Raw genomic sequence first — 19,476 nt, forward strand, 5'->3', positions numbered from 1 at the left:
GACATGCTGCGGAAGACAATTAGAGATTAATAACAACTAGTAAGTAAATGCAGAGTGGTGTATAAAAACATAGTGAGTGAAAAAGGTTGCTGTTTCTACTTTAATCCTATAACACACAAAAACACCACTGGAGATGCAACTTTGATTTGTAGAAAAATTGTTTAAGTAAATAAACTGCAAACTAGCATAGACAAAGTAGACAACTGAGTTAAGTTTGGTAATAGTCATAACGACAACACTAAAGGTTTGCAGAATTTATCATTACTATCAAAGAACACCTTAATGTGTGTTTGCTTTTGTTTTTAATGTGCAGTTTAAAGTCCAAATGGTAAAGTGGTGCACGCCAACATGGCTGATTCAATGGCGTAGACAATAAAAGAGGAACAGTCCACTAACCCCAGATCCACCCTGTGCTGAATGAAATTACTAGCTGGCCTCTTTTCTCATAATATGTTTACAACACGATATCAGGTGGCTGAGAATGAACATGATTGGTTTTAACAAATGAGCTGTGAGGTGAAGGAGGACTGAAGTATGACAGGCGGGAGAGATTGAACGTCAGAAATATGAAATCAGTGAGGTCAGTGAGTGCGTGTTTGATAGATGAAGTTTGAAGATAGATGTTCCCCTTTGATAATGACTGATTTACTGCCCTGTCCAGTTTACATTAGACTAGATGCAGGCAGGATTTAATCTCAAATGTCCTTTACACTAATCTGCCAGGCTGTTCTCCTGTAGCAAACATCTATGACATGCCTGCCTGCACCGGTAAAGGGAACCCTCTCCTTTTGCTCGTCTGAGGTTTCTTTCATCTTGTTACCGTTAAATCATTTTTTGAAGTATTTTTTCTCTTTGAGTCTACAACAAAACATTTAGAGATTTTTGGGATGCTATAAACTATATGAATAATATTGATGTTTTTGGTTGTGACCAGGCTGTGGATAGTGGATAGCCTTTCAGATACTGTCCATCTGCTAGTTTTTTAGGCCTGCCACATCTTCTTTTGCCTTTCACATATCCAGTCAAAGTGCACACTGCACACCTGATATATAGCGCTTTGATTTTTTGTAAATTCAGCTAAAGAAATGGGAACAACTTCCCTTAATGTTAATGTAATAGACTTTTAACAACACAGTGTCTAAAGTTGCATAGTCAAAACAGTGTTTTCGTTGTTGTTGTCTGACATGTACAGACACAACACCGGTTCATTCTTTGATTTAGGTGGCTTTTTATGCTTAAATGATTCATATGTCAGAGTTAAGTGACTTAACAAACAAATAAATGAATAAAAAACATCCTTCTGAAACTTTTCAAGACCTTCAGAAAGCCTGGGGAACTGTTGCTGAAGACCACTTTTAAAAATTACATGAATGTCTGACTCATTGGAAACAAAATATAAAGAGACATGTGATGGCTTAAGGCTTTATTTATTAAAAAATATTCTGAGATGATAATATTTGTTTATTATGGCCCACAAACTGAGTCATTGTTTAAGTAGTTTGGGTTTTTCTGTTTCTTGGTTTATTGGACACTTCACTCAGCATTCATTAAGCATAATACAACAGCTTGGCCTATAAAGTGATGGCTGATTAATCAAGCCAAACATTTAGGGTTAACACTTTGATCATTCTCATTCCAATACATGTCTGAGGGATCATCTAACTTTAACTATGGAAAAGTTGAACGCGAAACTATATAAAGTGTATATAAAACAAAAAATAATAAGGTTTTACAACATTAACATGATGTCCTAAAATACAAAAAGACAATACAAGCCATATTTTGACACAAACACTCTACTGTACAGAAACTGTAGTATTAATAGGAAATACTCTACATTTCTAAGTGTTCCACTCAGTGTACATGAGAGAGAGAAAGAGCGACACAGTGACAGCATAGAAAATGAAGAAAACCCTGTTGATTCTGGCTGCCCACTGGACGTACTTCCCTCCCTTTTCGCTGCCACTGAGGTGCAGATTTAGTGATTTCTTCAGCTCCTTCAGCTCCTCCAGGATCAGCACCAGCACATTATACTCTCCTGTATGATTACTGTTGTTAACCTGCACAAAGTCAAGCAGTCAAAGAAGGATGTCAGAGAGAGTTTATGGTGATGAGAGTGATATTGCATCATGAGCAATAGTGGCAAAAACACTAATCTGGAGTCTAAAAACATTGAATGGACATAAATTGATATTATGAGCACAATCAGCATAATAACTGGCCTATATTTGCTTTGCGACGTTACCTCTGCTGTTTCCAGCTAAATCAAATCTTGTATGACTATTTCACGCTGAAATGAGGCCTGATGGGAAAAAATATATCAGGCCTCTGCATTATCGCAGAGATGCCAGCAATTTTTTTTTCTGTATTATACTGTAACGCTTATTAACACAAGGTTTTTTCCCAATATTGGTTCAAATAGTTTGATTAAACAGGAAATAGGTTTTGACACACGAGAAACTCACAATTTTAAAGATAATGAAAATAAATATTTTACAACAATCTTACATCTGTGAATACTAGCATTTTACTTTTTATTTAGTGCCACCGCTTACTTATTCTTAATAAATGTGAGGGTTCATGTGTAAAACTACTGAATCTTGCACTGAACCATCATGTAACACTCTGTAACCTCATCCATCTGCACTGACCCCTGGTGTTTTAATGCTGCAACAACAGTTTGGTCTTTGTTTTTATTAAAACTGCATGTACTTTTAATAATTTAATAACTGTCTGTTATTGTATCAACGATCATTTTTAGCCTAAGTCATTTTCCTCCAAAACTGTGTTTTTGGGGGCTTTTCTTGTGTGTTTAAGGGAACTTAATCCCATTTATAAATAATCTTAGTATCAGTTATTTAGAGCAAGTTTATTTCATCATCAGAGCAATGATATTTTATTTAAAACATTTCCTCCAGCGCTACAGAGCACATAGTTTATCACTGACCAACAACAGCTTTATCCAAATCATTACTTTCATGTGACAGTAATGTCCAGGGGAATATATCAGGACCCGAGAGGATCCCCAAATAATACTGCAACATAATCAATGCTAATTTCTTCCATTTCTGTAAGGCTGTGTTGTATTCTTCACAACAAAGTATCTTTTCTTTTTAGTCTGTAAACAGGAATCTGAGCCCTGATTTGATGTTGGCCAGTCAAAATGTGTGCTCTGAAGATCTTATTCATCCCACTCAAGATGAATTTACACATTTGTTTTGTTGTCACTGATTAATTAAGATCTTGTAAAGATGTTAATACGATTTTGCTCTCCTGTCATGTCATATTAATGCAATATCTGCATGCATGTGCTCAAACTGTACCACTTCAGCAACAGGCAGTAGCTCATGCTGTTCCTCATCACTGGACACTATGCAGATGCAGGAACAGCAGGTCTGTCTTTTGTCTTCTGAAAGCAAACAGTAGGTTTGTCACAAGAATTTACACACATTTAAAACATGAAACATCTGCTAACTAAAGATAAGATGAAGCTTTTGAAATTAAATGTACAGCATGCAAATCATCGCCTTCTTTTTGTTCTCTTTTTCAATATGTTTGCTTGTGTTTCCAGACACTTTTCATGTTTACTGCATTTAATGTTTTAAAGCATTTTTCCTTTGCAGGTTCTCTCAGGGATTACCTGAGATCTGAATTCTTGTTTTAGCAGACTGATACTATAGACTAAATCTGTGATCAGTATCTGAGAAGCTTTTTACGTATCTCACCTGCATCGCTTTTATTAGTTTTGGCTTTTTTATGTTCATTCTTCACCTTAAGCTTGACTTGGGAGTCTTTTTCTATCAGATGTGTAACCAAAATTGTCTCCAGCAGACTGAGCAGCATAAGGGCAAAAATCACAATGCAGTATGTTGCTGAAAGGATGAAACAAGCAACAGTTATTTTTTTTTCTTTTGGTATCTGGTTCTTCTACATACATGAAATACGTCACCACACTTAAACATCATCCCTTAAGGAAGGAGTCTTTACCTATGAGTGGGGTCTTGTTGGACATGGAGGGCAAGATGTCGTTCAGGATGAGCAGCAGAACGGAGATTGCCAGCAGGACGGTGACTTTGAAGCCCAGCTTCTCTCCTCGATGGTCAGCGATGAAGAAGGAGGCGAGATCCAGAGTTAGGAAGAATAAGATGGGCAACAGGAAGTTAATAACGTGGAGGAGTGGTCTCCTCTTCATGCTGAACTGGGGAAACGGGTTCAGTGGTTAGGTTAGATTTACCTTGTGTGAAAGTTATCATATTGTGTGGGTGTAGTATTGCAGAAGTAACTTTTAAAATTGGTTATTTATCATAAATTGCTTGATTTGGTCATATAAAGTTATTATCACAAGACCATTGTAGTCAGTTCTGCAGCATTCCTGTTTTGTGAATACGAGAAGCTTTTATTTAAAGAAATATTTTTAATGAAATTGAAAAATGTCTCAGTTTAAACATTTCATTGTTTTCTCTGTTTGTTTTACACAACGTCCTGACTTTTTTGGAACTGGGCTTGTAGAGATGTAAATGTTAATGACGTCTCTTATCTTGTTTTTGTTTTTGTTTTTTTAATGTAATTTGCCACTTGTGTTTTTCTTTCTGTGTATTACGTACAGTGTATATGAGGCTTTCCCACAGTTTATTTTCAAAGGTCATATTGACTTTGGAGATGGACAGTTGGAGGAATTCCCACTCTCCCTGTGTTTTCATCACTTCACGGGAAAACTGCGTGGCCCGGGAGGAGTTGGAGAAAGGAGAAAGTTGCATCTCATCTACTGTTTTGGGAAATGACAGAAAGAATGAGAGAAACGTTTCAGAGTTCAAACAACTATGAAAGCAGGAGAAAACACACCAGAACACTCATCCTCCCTCACCACAGTGACTTGCAGAACCAATGGTGATGTTACATTTCTGCGTGTCGAAGGGGAACTTGTGGACATCCATCTTACAGGTACTGACAATCTTAATGTCGTCCTCAGAAGTGATCGTCCCATCGTAGGCTACGGAGATGTAATAACTCTGAGGGGAGTCGTCCGTCTGTATCCTAAGACCACAACACACACACACACACACACACACACACACACACACACATTATTCTCTCTTTCAGTATGTTTGCAGAGCACCTACACAGCATAATTTGATGATACTAATTATAAACTGACTAAATTATTCTGAAGCTCCTGCTGTCACAGCAGCAGGATAATGTGTTTGTTTTAAAGTAGTATAAAAGCTGCTGCGTGTACTTTAATAAAGTGTGCACACAATGAAGCGCCTGACCTTCTAAACAAACACAGGATGGCAGCAGATATCAAGCTGTTACATTTGATGTTGAACAACTATAAAATGATTTTTTGCAAAAAAGCAAGCTCCTGCAAACATTCCTCCCTACTGATATCCATTATGATGGTCAGTTTGGATTTCAGCAGGTTGTTCTCATAGTGTCTATATAGCTAAATGCATTGAGTTGATGCCATATAATTGGCTGATTAGATATTCCTGTTAACAAGCAGTTGAACAGGTGTACCTAACAAATATGTCTAGCCAAAAACAACGTAAACTGCAAACAGGAAAGTGTCTGTTATATCAATAAACTGGCTTAATAAATAGATAGTATCACAAAGCAGCATTGTCCATGAAAAATAAATTGGTGATGACCTAACAAATTATAATTCTGTTTGACACTTATGACAGGTGAGCGGTCATAGTTTATAGTTTGTTATATATGATTTGTTTTAGCAGCTGCCCTCAGCAGTCCTGTTCACATTTCACTCTAAATAAAAAGTATTTCAAATTCAGCTATGAGAAAAAGAGTTATGACCTTCATTTCACTGTGATTTTCAAAGATTTAACATGCCAAAAGTATTTATTTTGCAATGTGAATCCAATTTTATTCAAAATATTGATCTCTCAGGCCAGGAAACACTTTTTGACACACTTTGATTTGAACAAAATGAATAAAAGTGTCTCCTTTTGAACCTGTTTGTGTTTGATTTTGTAATAAACTACACTTCATGTCCGTGTGTGTTGCTGACTCACATCTCATAAATGAAGACATCTGGTTTCCAGAGGATTTCTCGAGGAATTGTGATATGAGTAATTCCACAAAACTGATCAGGGTCCCATGAGATGCGTTCATTATTCCATATCTGCATTAAGGTTAGATTATCAGAAAAGTCAAAGACGGAGATGCACAAGGTGTGTCTCAGGCAGACCATGATTTGCATCCTCATTGGGCCGTTTTTTATTTCACCTTGTGCAGAATAGAGCAGATAGACCAATGAAAGACTGCATCAAACAGATCAATGTACAATACTTAATTTAACAAGTCCTAAAACAACATCTGTGGAGCTTAGCTTTATCATGAATGTCAAATTATCATTTTTGTAGTGTGCTTTCTATATTTATTTATTTTAGTTTTATGTTGTTTTGAAATGTGTTGACATATATTTTTAATATAGACCCCAGAAAGATTAGCTGGGCTTTGTGTTAACCTAATGTAGATCTGAAGAAAATAAACTCACCAGGGTTGCCCAGACAAAGGGAATAAAAGTTTGTGTTTTCTCAATCTGAAAATAAAGTGATGTCAGTAATGACCACCTTCATTGTAGCATTTAGCTCATTAATAACACATAAATGCAGTAATGTTGCACCTACCACAGCCAGGATGGCATACAGGATGATGTCCAGCTCTACTTTGGTGGGGTGCGTGTAGTCCAGCACAGGCCGCGTCAGTTTAAACACACTGTTATCTGTGGTCAGGTTCAGATAGTCCAGAACATCGTGGTAACTGCACACTTTCTGACAGGAAGTCACATCTACAGCAAAATAGTTGTCAGATAAATGATTTCTATTGGAATTTAGATTTTAAACAATATATTTTGCCATTCATTTTTAACTTTTGTTTGGAAAAAAGAGAAATTGAGAGCTTGTACACAGCTGCTTAGTTTGTTTCTTGTTTCTTAATCTGTTGTTTTTTTGTCTGCAGTGCTTTTATCATTTAATTTTCCTTGTAGTGTCAGGATACTGTTTTCAGGAAACTCAAGTTTCATAATATTTTTAAATCTAGAATTAGATTAATGTGGATTTAAAACAATTAAAACTGTCTATTGTCATTAAAGATCCTACACTTCTAGCCCATTAAATTACTTGTGTTTTCCTTTTTTCTTCCCTTGCTTAAATCTCAAGTTTCATCTTTTTTATTGGAAATAATAACAATAACTCTCATTTGAACATTTTTCGGTCCCCGATTTGTCTTAATCTCTATTATGCCTTTATGAGATATGTCCAAGAAAAGTTACTGTTACAAACAATGTAAAAACTTAAAGAATCAGATACATGCAGGATGGGAAGTACTCTGCTGTCTATTAATGAAATAACACTCCAAACAACACAAAGTCTTACCAGTTAAGATGATCAGGATGAGAAAAGCTGAATACATCGTATATGCAGCTGTGAGAGTGTCTCTGTGTGGTTGAGCTACTTCCAGAGAAGCATGTGTCCCTGCTGTTAGAGCTGCTGCCCTGACATTTAATCTGAGAAGGGGAGGGCTGGGCACAACAAATGACCTGGCTTGCTGCCTTAAATGAGAAAAACCCTCCCCTGCACTCTGATTCTGTAATTGGCTTACAGAGGAAAGGGACATACAGTATATATGACACTTACTTCTTGAGGCAGATAAAGATTATAGGTTTACGAGAAGAATAACAAATAAAACTAAGGTAAAGGCGGGTGGAGGGGCTTTATATGTTTTGGGACAGAGATAACGCAAATTTGCAGCTTGCTGGTGACACAGTCTTTGAGTTACATAAGAGATATTTCCTGTAACAGACACAAACCTGCAAACCTCAAATGAGAAGGTAGAATTCAATTAGAGCGCAACTTGATCACTAAAACAAAGTGGTAATGACATTATGAACACTGTCCCCATTAAAACCACTTACTCCCATTGTCTTCCAGTCTCAGTGCCCAGCTGAACATCAAATATCATGTATTATTTAGGCAAAAAGACTTTCTGTACAGTTAAGTGACTTCACTCATACAGTCCAGATTTAACAGGCTGGCTGTTATCAAACTGGAGTTTACCTTTGCTACTGATTATTTGTTAGATTACCTATCTAAATGAACAGTTGAGTGTTTGAGCTTCATTTTTGCTTGATTAATAAGTATAACGTATAACAGCTCGTAACTTTTAACCTCTTAACCAGTGTCTGTGGGGTTGTTACAAAAGTATGCCAATGCAAATTAAACCCGAGTTCTCAATGATGGGCAACCAGGGGCCCCTCCTCTGCCTGTCAAAAAGTCTTCTAGTAGTATTGAGGTTTCTCACGACATCATGTGCACATTGCTTAAGAGTTGTTGAGTTAGATGTGATACAACCACTGGTTGCTGGGGAAATGTGTATTTCCCGAGTGGTTGGCAGCAGTTCCTGGAGGTTGCCGGTTTTCACTGGGTGAAATCAGATGCAAAGAAGGCGCTGTACCAAAAAAGCTCTGATTGCTTTGGCTGCTAGCATTGTGACAGCTGCTTGGAGCCTTTTCAAATTTGCCTGCAAATAATCACTAACCATGAGCCAAGTGGTAGTACAATAAAGAAGTCCAACGAAAACTGCCAATGGAAAAGGTTTGCCTTACTAAAAACTGTGCCACAGCCCAGCCAACATATTTAACTGACTTTTAGCAATCGTTTTTATAGAAACTACCTTTAACCTCCAGCATACTAGTACTAACTACTAGTATTAACTGTTTAGCTCGATCCTCTCTTTTAAATATGGTCACATCTGTTTTCAAAACACCAAGAGAGCAAAGGGCAAAATGTCAGACCCTAGAGGCTTCAGAACAGTAGCCCACAAATAAGCAGGTTACGTCACATATCTATCTTATATAGTGCAGTATATAGTCGAGAATGGCTCTTGAACTTCTGAAAGATAAAGATATATCTGACAGGTGACTGACTACTTTTCACTTCTAAAGTGTATCAATTTATTGTTGTGTGTGAGTATTGTTCACAAATCTGGAAACTATTCAAATAACTGTAGTTATAGATACTGAGACTATTTCCATGAGAGGACCAGAGTCATGTTTAAAGCTATTTTGGCATTTTTCAGTTGTGTTGCTATAGACACACAGAGTCACAGTCACAGAGAAACACTGTACTGTAATGTGTCTGGATTACAACAGGACACTGTGCTAGGACTGTCTAAATCTTCTCCAGCTCAAACTACATGCCATACCCTAGTGAAAAGGAGGGTTTGTCAAGAATTTTTAGCAGCTCCTGGAATTCCCTATATAGCCTTGTGTGAGTCATACGGAGGACGACCAAAACCATATCACAGAATGAGGACTATTCACCAGGCGGATCATTGGCAATACAAGATTGGTTTTAGTTTGGAGTGATGGAAACAAGTTAGCTGACAGATACAGAAAAATCTGCTGAGTTGTGTAGTTATAAGTAAAAAGATGAAACCATATTCTTCTTCTTTTTTCTGTTTTTGGATTATTACTTCATTTTCTTTTTTTAGGACAGGGACTGATAGGGATGCCACATTTGGCTACTGTTATGCTGATTGGTGACATCTTTTGGGAAGTACACAAATCCGCTCACATGTATATATTTGTAAGCAGAAAAGATCATTTGGGGCAACACAGATAAGGATAAAAGGAAGAGAATAGATGGATGGAAAGGTCAATTTTGTTGTGTGGGAATGGTTCCAATTTAGCTGTAAGAATTTTCTACTAGTGAGTTTGAACTTTCTTCTGGGAAAATAAAGCATACCAAAGTCTGAAAAATGACTGTAAAATAAGTGCGTCGAGCGATTTTCACTCACAGTGACCATGTTAGGAAACTCCTCAGAGAAGCAGTTCATGCTCAGAGACATAAACCAAAACACAACCTAGCACTGATTAATGAATCCTTCCATTTGAACTCAACAGAAAATCCCTCAAATGTCTGTTTAGTTGCAAAAACTTTATTGTCTGTTCAAAGTCTTCATTGACATTTTCACTCTAGAAAAGTGGGTCTTGCAGATTTGGGACCCATCCCTTTGATATCATACTGTGACTGGTGCCGTAATACAGCTTCATTAACACATTCGGACTGTGATCATGTGACTGTTCGCAGCTTGGTTATAGTAGTGCAGTAGTCTTGACCTTAACGGCCAACAGAATAGGGTTCCAGAAACTGATATTTAACACTGCAGAAGGATACGTTACGTCTTTATGCATGTGCAGTGATCCATCATCAAGTCTACAGTAGGGTGCAGGCTGACCTAGACTAACATGCTTACTCTACTGTCGCCTCATGCACCGCAAAGTGTGTCGTCTAGGAATCAGCTAATAGTGCATTAAATGTTGATATTGTCCCTTTTCAGTTATTCGTGTGTAAACCTTTACAAATTTTTCACATATTTTCATCCACATTCTAATAAACAACACAGTGTTCTGCAACAAAATAAAACACAAAAAGGTCAACAACAGGTGACATACATTAAAGTATATCTCACGAACTAAAAGCGTCACAAACAGGAAGAAACAGGCTCGAGGGAATGGTACAAACCGGGAAGCATGAAGATGAGCAAGATGCAAGACAGCAGCGTGGGCCAAGTCTTTCACTGTATTGATGCTTGTCTCACAAGAAATCCATTTACAATGGCAACGCTGAAATTTTTTTTTTTTTTTAAAAAGCAGTAACACAATGAAACGTCTGAATATGACCCAGCAGCGCAAACAGTTTTTTTTCCACTGTTTGAACTGCGAACAAGCATCCTAGTGCAGGAAAAAAAGGATGAGATGCAGTGTCTTTATTGCTCGGTGGTATTTGTTGATTTCAAGTTGCACTACAATAATACTGACATGCTAAGATGGAGCTGTAGATGGAGACGGTGCCAGTGGTGTGTTTGAGTGTGAGTCAAAGTTTGTGTTTGATTCCAGTCAGGGGACATTTCAGATGTCCCGTACATTCCCCTTCTAAGAGATTATCGTCCTACATTCTGTGTGGCATCTTTTTTTTTTTCCTTCCTCCAGTTGATCTCTGTTCATTTTGGCCACTGTAACTTGGCTCATCGACCGCCATACGAGTCCGATCACTTCTGCACTTTTGAATTGACATTCAGCACAGGTCGTTGTGTTTCAAAATCATGGTGGAAATGAGAGGAAAACTTGGAAAGTTGCATGCGAAGTCGAGACAGGAGCTCCCTGATGAGAGGAGAGGGGTCAGCACTTTCTAGCTCAGTAAGGTAAGGTAGTCCGGTGTCAGCTGACTTTTAGCGTCAAAGCATCCGACCACTCGTCAGGCATACAGTTTACAACAGAGAAGGAGAAATACGCTAGTAATAAATCCGATTGCCGATCACAGTAGCCCCTGACTGTTTAGCTGGTAATAGGAAGAAAGGGAAAAAAGAAGAGGAGCAGCATATATTTTTTCTAATGATAGTGTCACAATACACAGCTCTCATTAAACCTACAGGTAATAAATAATAACGTAGCAGTAGGCTAATCATTCCCACAACAAGTTAAATCACAGACAAGAAAACAAGGAAACTCCTGTGAGGGAAAAAAAAAAAAAAAAACGCACAGACAATGGAGAGGTGTGATTCCTCTTTCCTCCTGACTCCAATCCAGAATCATCCAGGAAATTTTGAGAAAGATGTTCAGTGAGGACAGTATCCAGCGCTGCAGCACTGTGGCAGGATTAAGAAGAGCTGACTGGATGAGTAAGTTTAGATTGGTGTGTGTTCGTGTGTGTTACACAATGAGTGGTCCACGGCAGGGATGTTTGGGACTCTGGACCCTGCTCTCTGCCCCCTGCTCCTCCAGGTTCATGTTGCTGGTGGAGTTGTGGTGGGGGAGAGGCTCCAAAACAGGCCTGTAGCCCCCAAGGTACAACAGGTCTGAATGAGAGAAGAGAACGAGAAGATGATTTGAATCAGTTTTTCCAGGTAACTCACAGACAAACTGTAATTTTTCAGTTAAACTTTATTTGCAGAACTCAATAAACCCAAGGTACCGTGCAAAAGTCTTGGACTGTCCCACATTTCTTTATGTTTTGCTAGAAAAATGGGAAATGGGTGCAGCAATTCATTGAAACGTGCAAATATATGTAGAAAGCAAAAACAGAGTCTGTGCAGTTCTAATGAGCTTGGAAATTAATATTTCATATGATCACCTGTATTATTCAACACAGAACTAAATTCTCTTAGTCAGCTTTCTTGTATGTCTTCAACAATAGTTCTCCAGGCTTCCTAAAAGACAGTCAAAGCCCTTCTTTGGATGTTGGCTGTCTTTTGTTTTAGCGTAACAATGTTGATCCAACTTCTGGAAGCCAAATCATGACTGATAGTGTATTATTGTGTTTTTCTATCCAGGTATGCTTTTCCTGCATTGGCAGGTTGTTTGTGTTATCTTTGCCGTGCTTAAAAATTAAGATAGTGCCTTTGATGCCTTTCAGGTGGTACTTTTCTGCATTCATAATTCCATCAATTTTAACAAGTTCCCCAACACTACTAATGGTAAAATGGCCTGTATTTGTATAGCGCTTTATTAGTCCCTAAGGACCCCAAAGCGCTTTACACATCCAGTCATCCACCCATTCACACACACTGGTGATGGCAAGCTACATTGTAGCCACAGCCACCCTGGGGCGCACTGACAGAGGCGAGGCTGCCGGACACTGGCGCCACCGGGCCCTCTGACCACCACCAGTAGGCAACGGGTCAAGTGTCTTGCCCAAGGACACAATGACCGAGACTGTCCGAGCCGGGGCTCGAACCGGCAACCTTCCGATTACAAGGCGACCTCCCAACTTTTGAGCCACGATCGCCCCATTGGCTGAAATGCAGCCCTATACAATGACAGGTACAAGGACTAGACAGAAAGTGAGTAAAAACAGCTGACGTCCAAATAAGAAAAATTGAAAGATTTAGAGAAAGACTGGAGAACTATTGCCAAAGTGTTTTTAAAGACATAGAAATGGGGGGTGGCTATCATATATTTTAGACCAAGATCAAAGTGATAAACGTCCTAAGAATACTTTTTCATTACATTACAGTTTATTGCAATAACAAGCGATAACGATTAAGTTGATTACCCATTATAAAAAAAAGAACAGAGATAGCTGAGGTGTGTACAAAGACATCATACTCTCTTCTTTTCAAATCAAATTTATCCAAAACATTCAAATATTAAAAACTGTATTCTATTTTTAGATAAACAATAATAAATCAATGCTCAGTAGATCTCAGTGACGCATGTTGTGCTATTCCCTATTTAAAAATAAAGCCACAGACACAAAGATAGAAAATAATTCATACTTTTCATGTCACCAGCGAAAACCTGAATAATAAACAGAAACACAATTCGGTGGATCCACATTTCCTAAACAGTTGTACCTTTTGCAAGCCTGAAGAAATTATAAATTGTAGACTTGCATTTTCTTTTTAAAATAAAAAAAAAACGCTTCTTACTTTCATCGATTTAGTACTCGATGACCTAATTAGATTGCGAAATACAATTTAATGATGAGGCTGAATGAGAAATCAAAAGGTAAAATAAGAACAAAAGAAAAACAACTGCTACAGTTTATAAATTACAAACCCCCAAATTGAGATTTTAAAGTCTGATCGACCATCTAACCACATCTCCATACCTAGTCCTCAATGTGCACTGGGCACGACTCCTCATCTGTCCATCCGAAAGAAAGCGAAAGAAGGAAAAAAGACAGAAGAGAAGAAGAAAGGGGCGGGAAGGAAAAATGTCCAGGAAAAGACAGCAGAGGATGTGAAGAATGATGGGAAGTAAAAAGGAGAGAAACAGAGAGATAACAAAACACCTTTACAACACAGGAATAGAAAACATGTCACGACATTCACCGTAAAACGCAAACAGGGTCGAGTGGGTTCATGGGAACGAAGGGAGTCTCGGGGTTTGGAGAGGGGACGAGGTCAAAAGCTACGAGAATGATGGAGAGCTAGAGGCTGTGAAGAAAGTTTGAACACAAAATGATATATGCTGACGAGGTAAACTAATACTCCAGAGTTTGTCTATTTACTGAATGGTGAACTCTTGTATTTGAATATCTAGTAAAAATAAACTGAGAGAATTCCTTAAATGTTTTATATGGAGTTTCTTTTACATGTCACATTTGTATTTGTATAAATAATTAAACAATATCCTTATCCTTACAGTTTCTATTCTCTGTATGTCCTGTACATGTGGCAGAATTGACAATAAAGCTGACTTTGACTTTTGACTTTATCTTTCAGCCATTTAATAATATTTTTCATACCACACCAAAGGTTGTGATGGCTTTTTAAAGAGATCTGTGTTAAATTGGCAGCTTTAAAATTGTTGAAATGACAAAGAAAGGGAAGTTTTATAGGCAATTTTTTTTGCTGAAACAGTGTAAAGATAAGGTGTGAAACAAAGTAGAAATGGAATCAAATTCAACCAGGAGTCCAGAAAATAACTGACTGCGATTTACAAACGCTGGCCGTCAAGAACAAAATCGACACCTTTAGCTCTCATCACAGTAACTCACCCCGTGTGGCGAAGCAGACGGGAGGGCCGGGGAAGGACAGGAGGGAAGATGGAGGGTGTGAAAATGAGTCGCAGATGTTTGGCAAAGCGGCTCGGAGCTGGCAGACACTGAACATGAACTTCAACTTTTGGGAAGGGCCAGATTGTTTCTCTCTCACACTCTCTCATGAAAGCAAATGCAGAAATCACCCGTCAGTCACACATAAGATTCACTCAAACACGGCTACACAAACACACGCGCGCGCTCAGGCACACGGGGCTTCAGCTAAAGGGGAGGAGGAGGGAGAGAGTGGACAGCTAACCGCTACTGGAGAAATAAAAATAAAAAAAAAGCAATGAAGCACCACAACATCAAAGGGTAAGGATGAAGAGAAGGAAGGCTCCTAGTCTTCATGCTGGGCAAAAATGCTACAAATCCTCATCTAAAAACAGCGTTTAAAAACCTAACTGCTGCTCTCCCTAGCTTCCACTCACATTAGCACGTTAGCATAGCAAGCTAATGCATCAGAAATCCTTTAGTCCTCTGCAGATAACTCTCCTCACGTTTTCTTTCCTCCTGTATCTCTCTTCATCCCCCGTCCCTACACTCTCAGTCTTCAGCTCTCATTGGTCCATGTTCGGGAGGTTGCCACTCACCCGCGAAACGGCTGTTGGGAGCCTGCTCATTATCCAACCCCAAAGAGGGCGTGTCACAGAGGGCGACGCCCTGATTGTTATTGGCCAACTCTGGACACCTGCTCCGCCCACCTGCAAGCGAGGGCAAAGGTCAAACAAGAGCAGCCAGGCACAGCATGTGGGGTGGAGGAGGAGGAGGAGAAGGTGGGACAGGCAGGAGGGTGAGAGAAAGAGGAAGAGGGGGGAGGGTGTCAGAGGTGGCCATGCTAGAATGGCAATAACAGAATAATAATTGATCAAATATTTGCACATTTGATCAATATGAGTCTCTAGGATCAAGTTTCAAGAAAGCTTGTGAAGATGTTCACTTTTTTTCTTTATTTGGCCTTCAGCTTAATGCATATGTCAAATCATAATCCAGTGACTGGATGGAAAAAAATGGAGCAAAGGTGAGTATGTTCTGCTGAAAAAAATGTGACAAGTGAAGGAACTATGATAAAACAAAGAAGTTTGGACACTTGCAAAGCTTAGTGTGCAGGACTGCAGTGTCAGGACTCTCAAAACGCTGCCATTCTGACCTGTCACGGATCATTGTGGCTGTCAAATTCACTATTCCAACAGGAATCAACAGAATAGAATAATCCTTTATTTGTCCCACAAGGGGAAATTTGGGTGTAACAGCAGCAAGAAAGACACATATACAAACAAACAGCACACAAGGCAGAACAGAAACATACACAATTTTTCCATATTTATATGTAAAAATCTTTCCATATTTTTACAGGAAGAACGGTTTGATTTTTTATGCTCTTTTGATCAGTCATGGTTTACATTAAATGGTAGTGCATTTAATTTGATGATATATTCAGTTCTATCTCTTGCGCTCATTCATAGACTGCATTGTATTTGACTTCCACATGCACTCACAGTAGACTATGCTGCTGTGCATATACTATACATATGCATAATACTATACGCATATACTATTATATATTGTACATATATTTATTAGTTTCAGATTTAGCCATTCTTGTATTTTGCTTGTTTATGTTATTGTATTTTGCACAACTCTGTTGCTTGTGAAGCTCGCACACAAGAATTTCACTCACATGTACTGTACCAATGTACCTGCACATGTGATGTGACAATAAAAGTGATTTGATCTGCTGTGGTGATGATGACAGCACGTATAGTAAAAATCACATTTTGCTGCTTTTTTTTTTCTTTAGCTTTGCCTGTCCAACATTTTGTTCTTCTGTGGAATTTAGGTCTTTCTCATACAAATGTCTTTGTATGTATATATATATATATATATATATATATATATATATATATATATATATATATATATATATATATATATATATATATATATATATATATATATATATATATATATCGTAAGTTAATATGAAGCAAATGAACTTGAGGTTTTGGTGTTTTACCTTATTCATGAAGCACAGATAAATGAGATGAAAAATAAATTAAAAAGAAATAAACGTGACCTGTATGGAATATGATTTTCTTCCTTTTCCAGCATGGCCAGATAATAAATACTGAGATGTATCATATGTGTGAGTGCCTCATGCCTGCAGCAAGCCTGCTCGTGTGCAGAGTGTGTGTGCTAATAAGGAAGTGATGAGTGAATGATTGGCAGCTCAGCACAGAGACACAGACAGGGCACATTCAGAAGCCGTCTGGCAGCGCTGGTGCAGATGCACACAAGTGTGCGTGCAAACATACATCCTACAGCGCGTGTGCTCATTCACAGTCTGTCAGGCAGCACAGGTCCGCTCGTCTCCTAAAAAACTGAAAGGTCATTCAGTAACTCGCAGAGGTTGTTTCAGTCTGGCCCGAGGTATCACAACACACACACCCACGCGCACACACAAGTAATTTACATATACACGTTTCAAACCGTTGTCTAATTAAAGGTGACCTTGTTATTTTCGCTTCAAGCCTTACTGGTAATGGACGCCCACACGGTGCACACCACAACACTTTCTTTAGCACTCCACCGCACTTGCCTTCTCTCTCTCATACATACATACATACACACACACACGCACTTCACACACTTGCAGACACATAAACGGCATCCAGGAGCAGTGCAGGTGGAGCATGTTTCATGATACAGAAGCTATAAAAGCAGGTGCAGGCAGCAAGGCTTAGAGTGTAAAAACACATAGATTGTACACTAACGCCAACAGCGACTACACAAACATTCAGAGAAATTCAAACCATGCAGATGCAAGTCAGCAGCCCTGTGTGGAGCAAAACCTGAATCTGATCAACAAAGGATGACTCTAGAGGCTCCTTTACTGTTAGTGAAAGGATGCTCTGATCGATCAGAATACTTATTTCAAATGACCAGCCTTTAATTCAGAATGAGGACACTTTGGAGAACAGAATAAATAAGTAAGAGCAAATCAACTGAGTTTGTGCTGCTTCATTCAGCTCTGTAACAACTCTGGGTGGCTGCTGACAAGAAAAGGGCTGGTTTGGTGCTTAGGACTGAGGTGCAGTTGGCTAATACTCCTACTCCTACCCTCACACCTTTCCAGCATTAACTTTTAAAACTCATATCTAGAAACTGAACTGTCTTTGACTATACAGGTGTAATTTACCCAGATGCTGCTACCAATACCCTGAAGCCCGTTGATGGATTTATCACTGCGGAAAGTGGAAGTATCATCACCGAGGTACGGTGATTACTGATAAAATGTCATTTTATTTATAGGGTTCATTCATAGGGTTATGGTACACATTCAAAAGAATGCATTCCTAGTTGCTTTCTTTCTAAGCTCCTTAGACTGTGTAATTAATGGTTATGATTTTCATAATGTTGGCTTTACTTGACTAATTTCATTGTGGAACCTCCATCCATACCTAAGAAGTATGCCTGCATCCTACAAGCTTACTGAGACACCTTCAGAGTCCTTTTCTTAACTAACACTTGGATTAACACATTTTAGATCATCACAGCTGTTAATGTCAGCATAAGACTTAAATATCACATACTGACTATAAAAGTGATTTAATTAGTAACAGTAACATCTTGAAGGCTTGATCAAAGCATCTGTAATTTATTTTGGCTCTTGTGGTCTTGTGAGCTCAGCCATCACTGTGCAGAAGATCAGATTCCTTTTGCAGACACGCTGCATGAGAAGCCATTCACTCTCATACAGATGCAGCCAAAATTGCAAGCATTTTGAAAGAGACTGCCCCATCTAGAGGACAGCTATTAACACACAACTCCATTACTTTGAAAGGGTTGGTATCACTCAGCCATGACACGAACAGATTTGCTATAATATGTAGTTTGTATGAAAGGGTGTATTTACTTTTTTGTTTCTCATAGCTTGAGAACAACAAATGCAAACAGAGATGAGTTGCCATGGGTGAAAGGTGAATGGTGGTTACTATAGTTACCTTTCCCATTAGATGGAGATGAGCAGTCCTCTTCAGTGACATCATTTCCCTGATGAAAATAGGAAGGGGGGGGGGGGGGAGCGTTATGAAACGTTGTAATAGGCAACTTAATTCATAAAATAAGCAATAATCACAGTCTGCTCATCACTGTGTTAGTCACCTCTGAGTCCTGATCCTCTACAGCCACTGAATAGTTTTGTTCCTTTGGCTCTTTGGAAAATTCCTACAAAAAAGAAAACAACCAAAGGGAAGCTTTGAGTACTGATGAGACAACAATTTATTTAAAACTACATGAATGTGCAGCTAGTTCATCCTCCATGCTCACCCTGTCTTGCTGTGACGGTCTTCGGTTCTCCATGGAGGCTTCCTGGTTCTCCTCGCAGTCCACATCTCCCCCCTCGTCCCCCCCGGGTTCACCTTCAGCCCCGGCCAGGTAGGACCCTGACATGGAGGACATGGTGTCAGTGCTGATGTGGGAGTGCTGCGAGTGGGACGAGGCCATGGACATCACTGACTGGGCCAGGCTGCTGCTCACTGGGTCTGGCAGACAGACGGAGACACACATCACGGTCCAGCTTTGGGGGGTTTCGGATGTTTGTGTGTTTTCGTTTTTCGGCTGCCAGGTTGGAAAAAACTAGGCCGTGTGTCCGCAAATATTATCAGCGGCAGAAAATGTAAATAGTGACTTGCAAAAATCATTCCAGCTGGAATAATAGACCTTGCTTTCTGGGTTTTGCTCAAAGGCCGCTCTGTAGATTTCCCAGGAAATTTCATCTAGTGGCACCAACACAAAACGCTGAGGTGGTAAACCTCTGATTTATTTATGCTAAAAGCCTTCATTGAAGCTGCCTTGAGCTCCTTGTATTTAACTTTCATGCAACATTTCTGAGACACTGAACACCATTTTG

The 19,476-nt window shown here is 39.0% G+C and overlaps 2 protein-coding genes across 8 annotated transcripts in view; both read right to left on the minus strand.

Annotated features, from left to right (window-relative positions):
- Window positions 1–1,498: 1,498 nt before the first annotated feature.
- Window positions 1,499–8,324, minus strand: LOC113027824 (5-hydroxytryptamine receptor 3A-like). The gene is made up of 10 exons (XM_080305739.1): window positions 8,320–8,324; window positions 6,648–6,840; window positions 6,515–6,559; window positions 6,030–6,139; window positions 4,865–5,034; window positions 4,605–4,765; window positions 3,988–4,198; window positions 3,726–3,872; window positions 3,324–3,409; window positions 1,499–2,060 (listed from the first exon to the last, which is right to left on the minus strand). Exons 1-10 carry the CDS (start codon window positions 8,322–8,324, stop codon window positions 1,842–1,844), a joined length of 1,347 nt encoding a protein of 448 aa, XP_080161865.1. The 3' UTR covers window positions 1,499–1,841.
- A 1,617-nt stretch (window positions 8,325–9,941) lies between these two features.
- The window catches only part of rnf157 (ring finger protein 157), a 29,604-nt gene continuing 20,069 nt past the window's right edge, over window positions 9,942–19,476 (minus strand). The window contains exons 15-21 of one of the 7 annotated variants that reach the window (XM_080305398.1): window positions 18,894–19,108; window positions 18,729–18,791; window positions 18,569–18,617; window positions 15,158–15,268; window positions 13,632–13,666; window positions 11,994–12,035; window positions 11,731–11,877 (exon numbers count right to left, since the gene is read on the minus strand). In XM_080305398.1, the coding sequence (XP_080161524.1) occupies window positions 13,632–13,666; window positions 15,158–15,268; window positions 18,569–18,617; window positions 18,729–18,791; window positions 18,894–19,108 (473 nt within the window). In that variant the 3' untranslated portion in view covers window positions 11,731–11,877; window positions 11,994–12,035. Of the gene's footprint in view, window positions 11,878–11,993; window positions 12,036–13,631; window positions 13,667–15,157; window positions 15,269–18,568; window positions 18,618–18,728; window positions 18,792–18,893; window positions 19,109–19,476 lie in introns of all 7 variants that reach the window. The other 6 variants (XM_080305399.1, XM_026178289.2, XM_026178287.2 and 3 more) reach the window with 6 other exon arrangements.

This window comes from Astatotilapia calliptera, chromosome 8, assembly GCF_964374335.1.
Source record: "Astatotilapia calliptera chromosome 8, fAstCal68.1, whole genome shotgun sequence".
NCBI classification, from domain to species: domain Eukaryota; kingdom Metazoa; phylum Chordata; class Actinopteri; order Cichliformes; family Cichlidae; genus Astatotilapia; species Astatotilapia calliptera.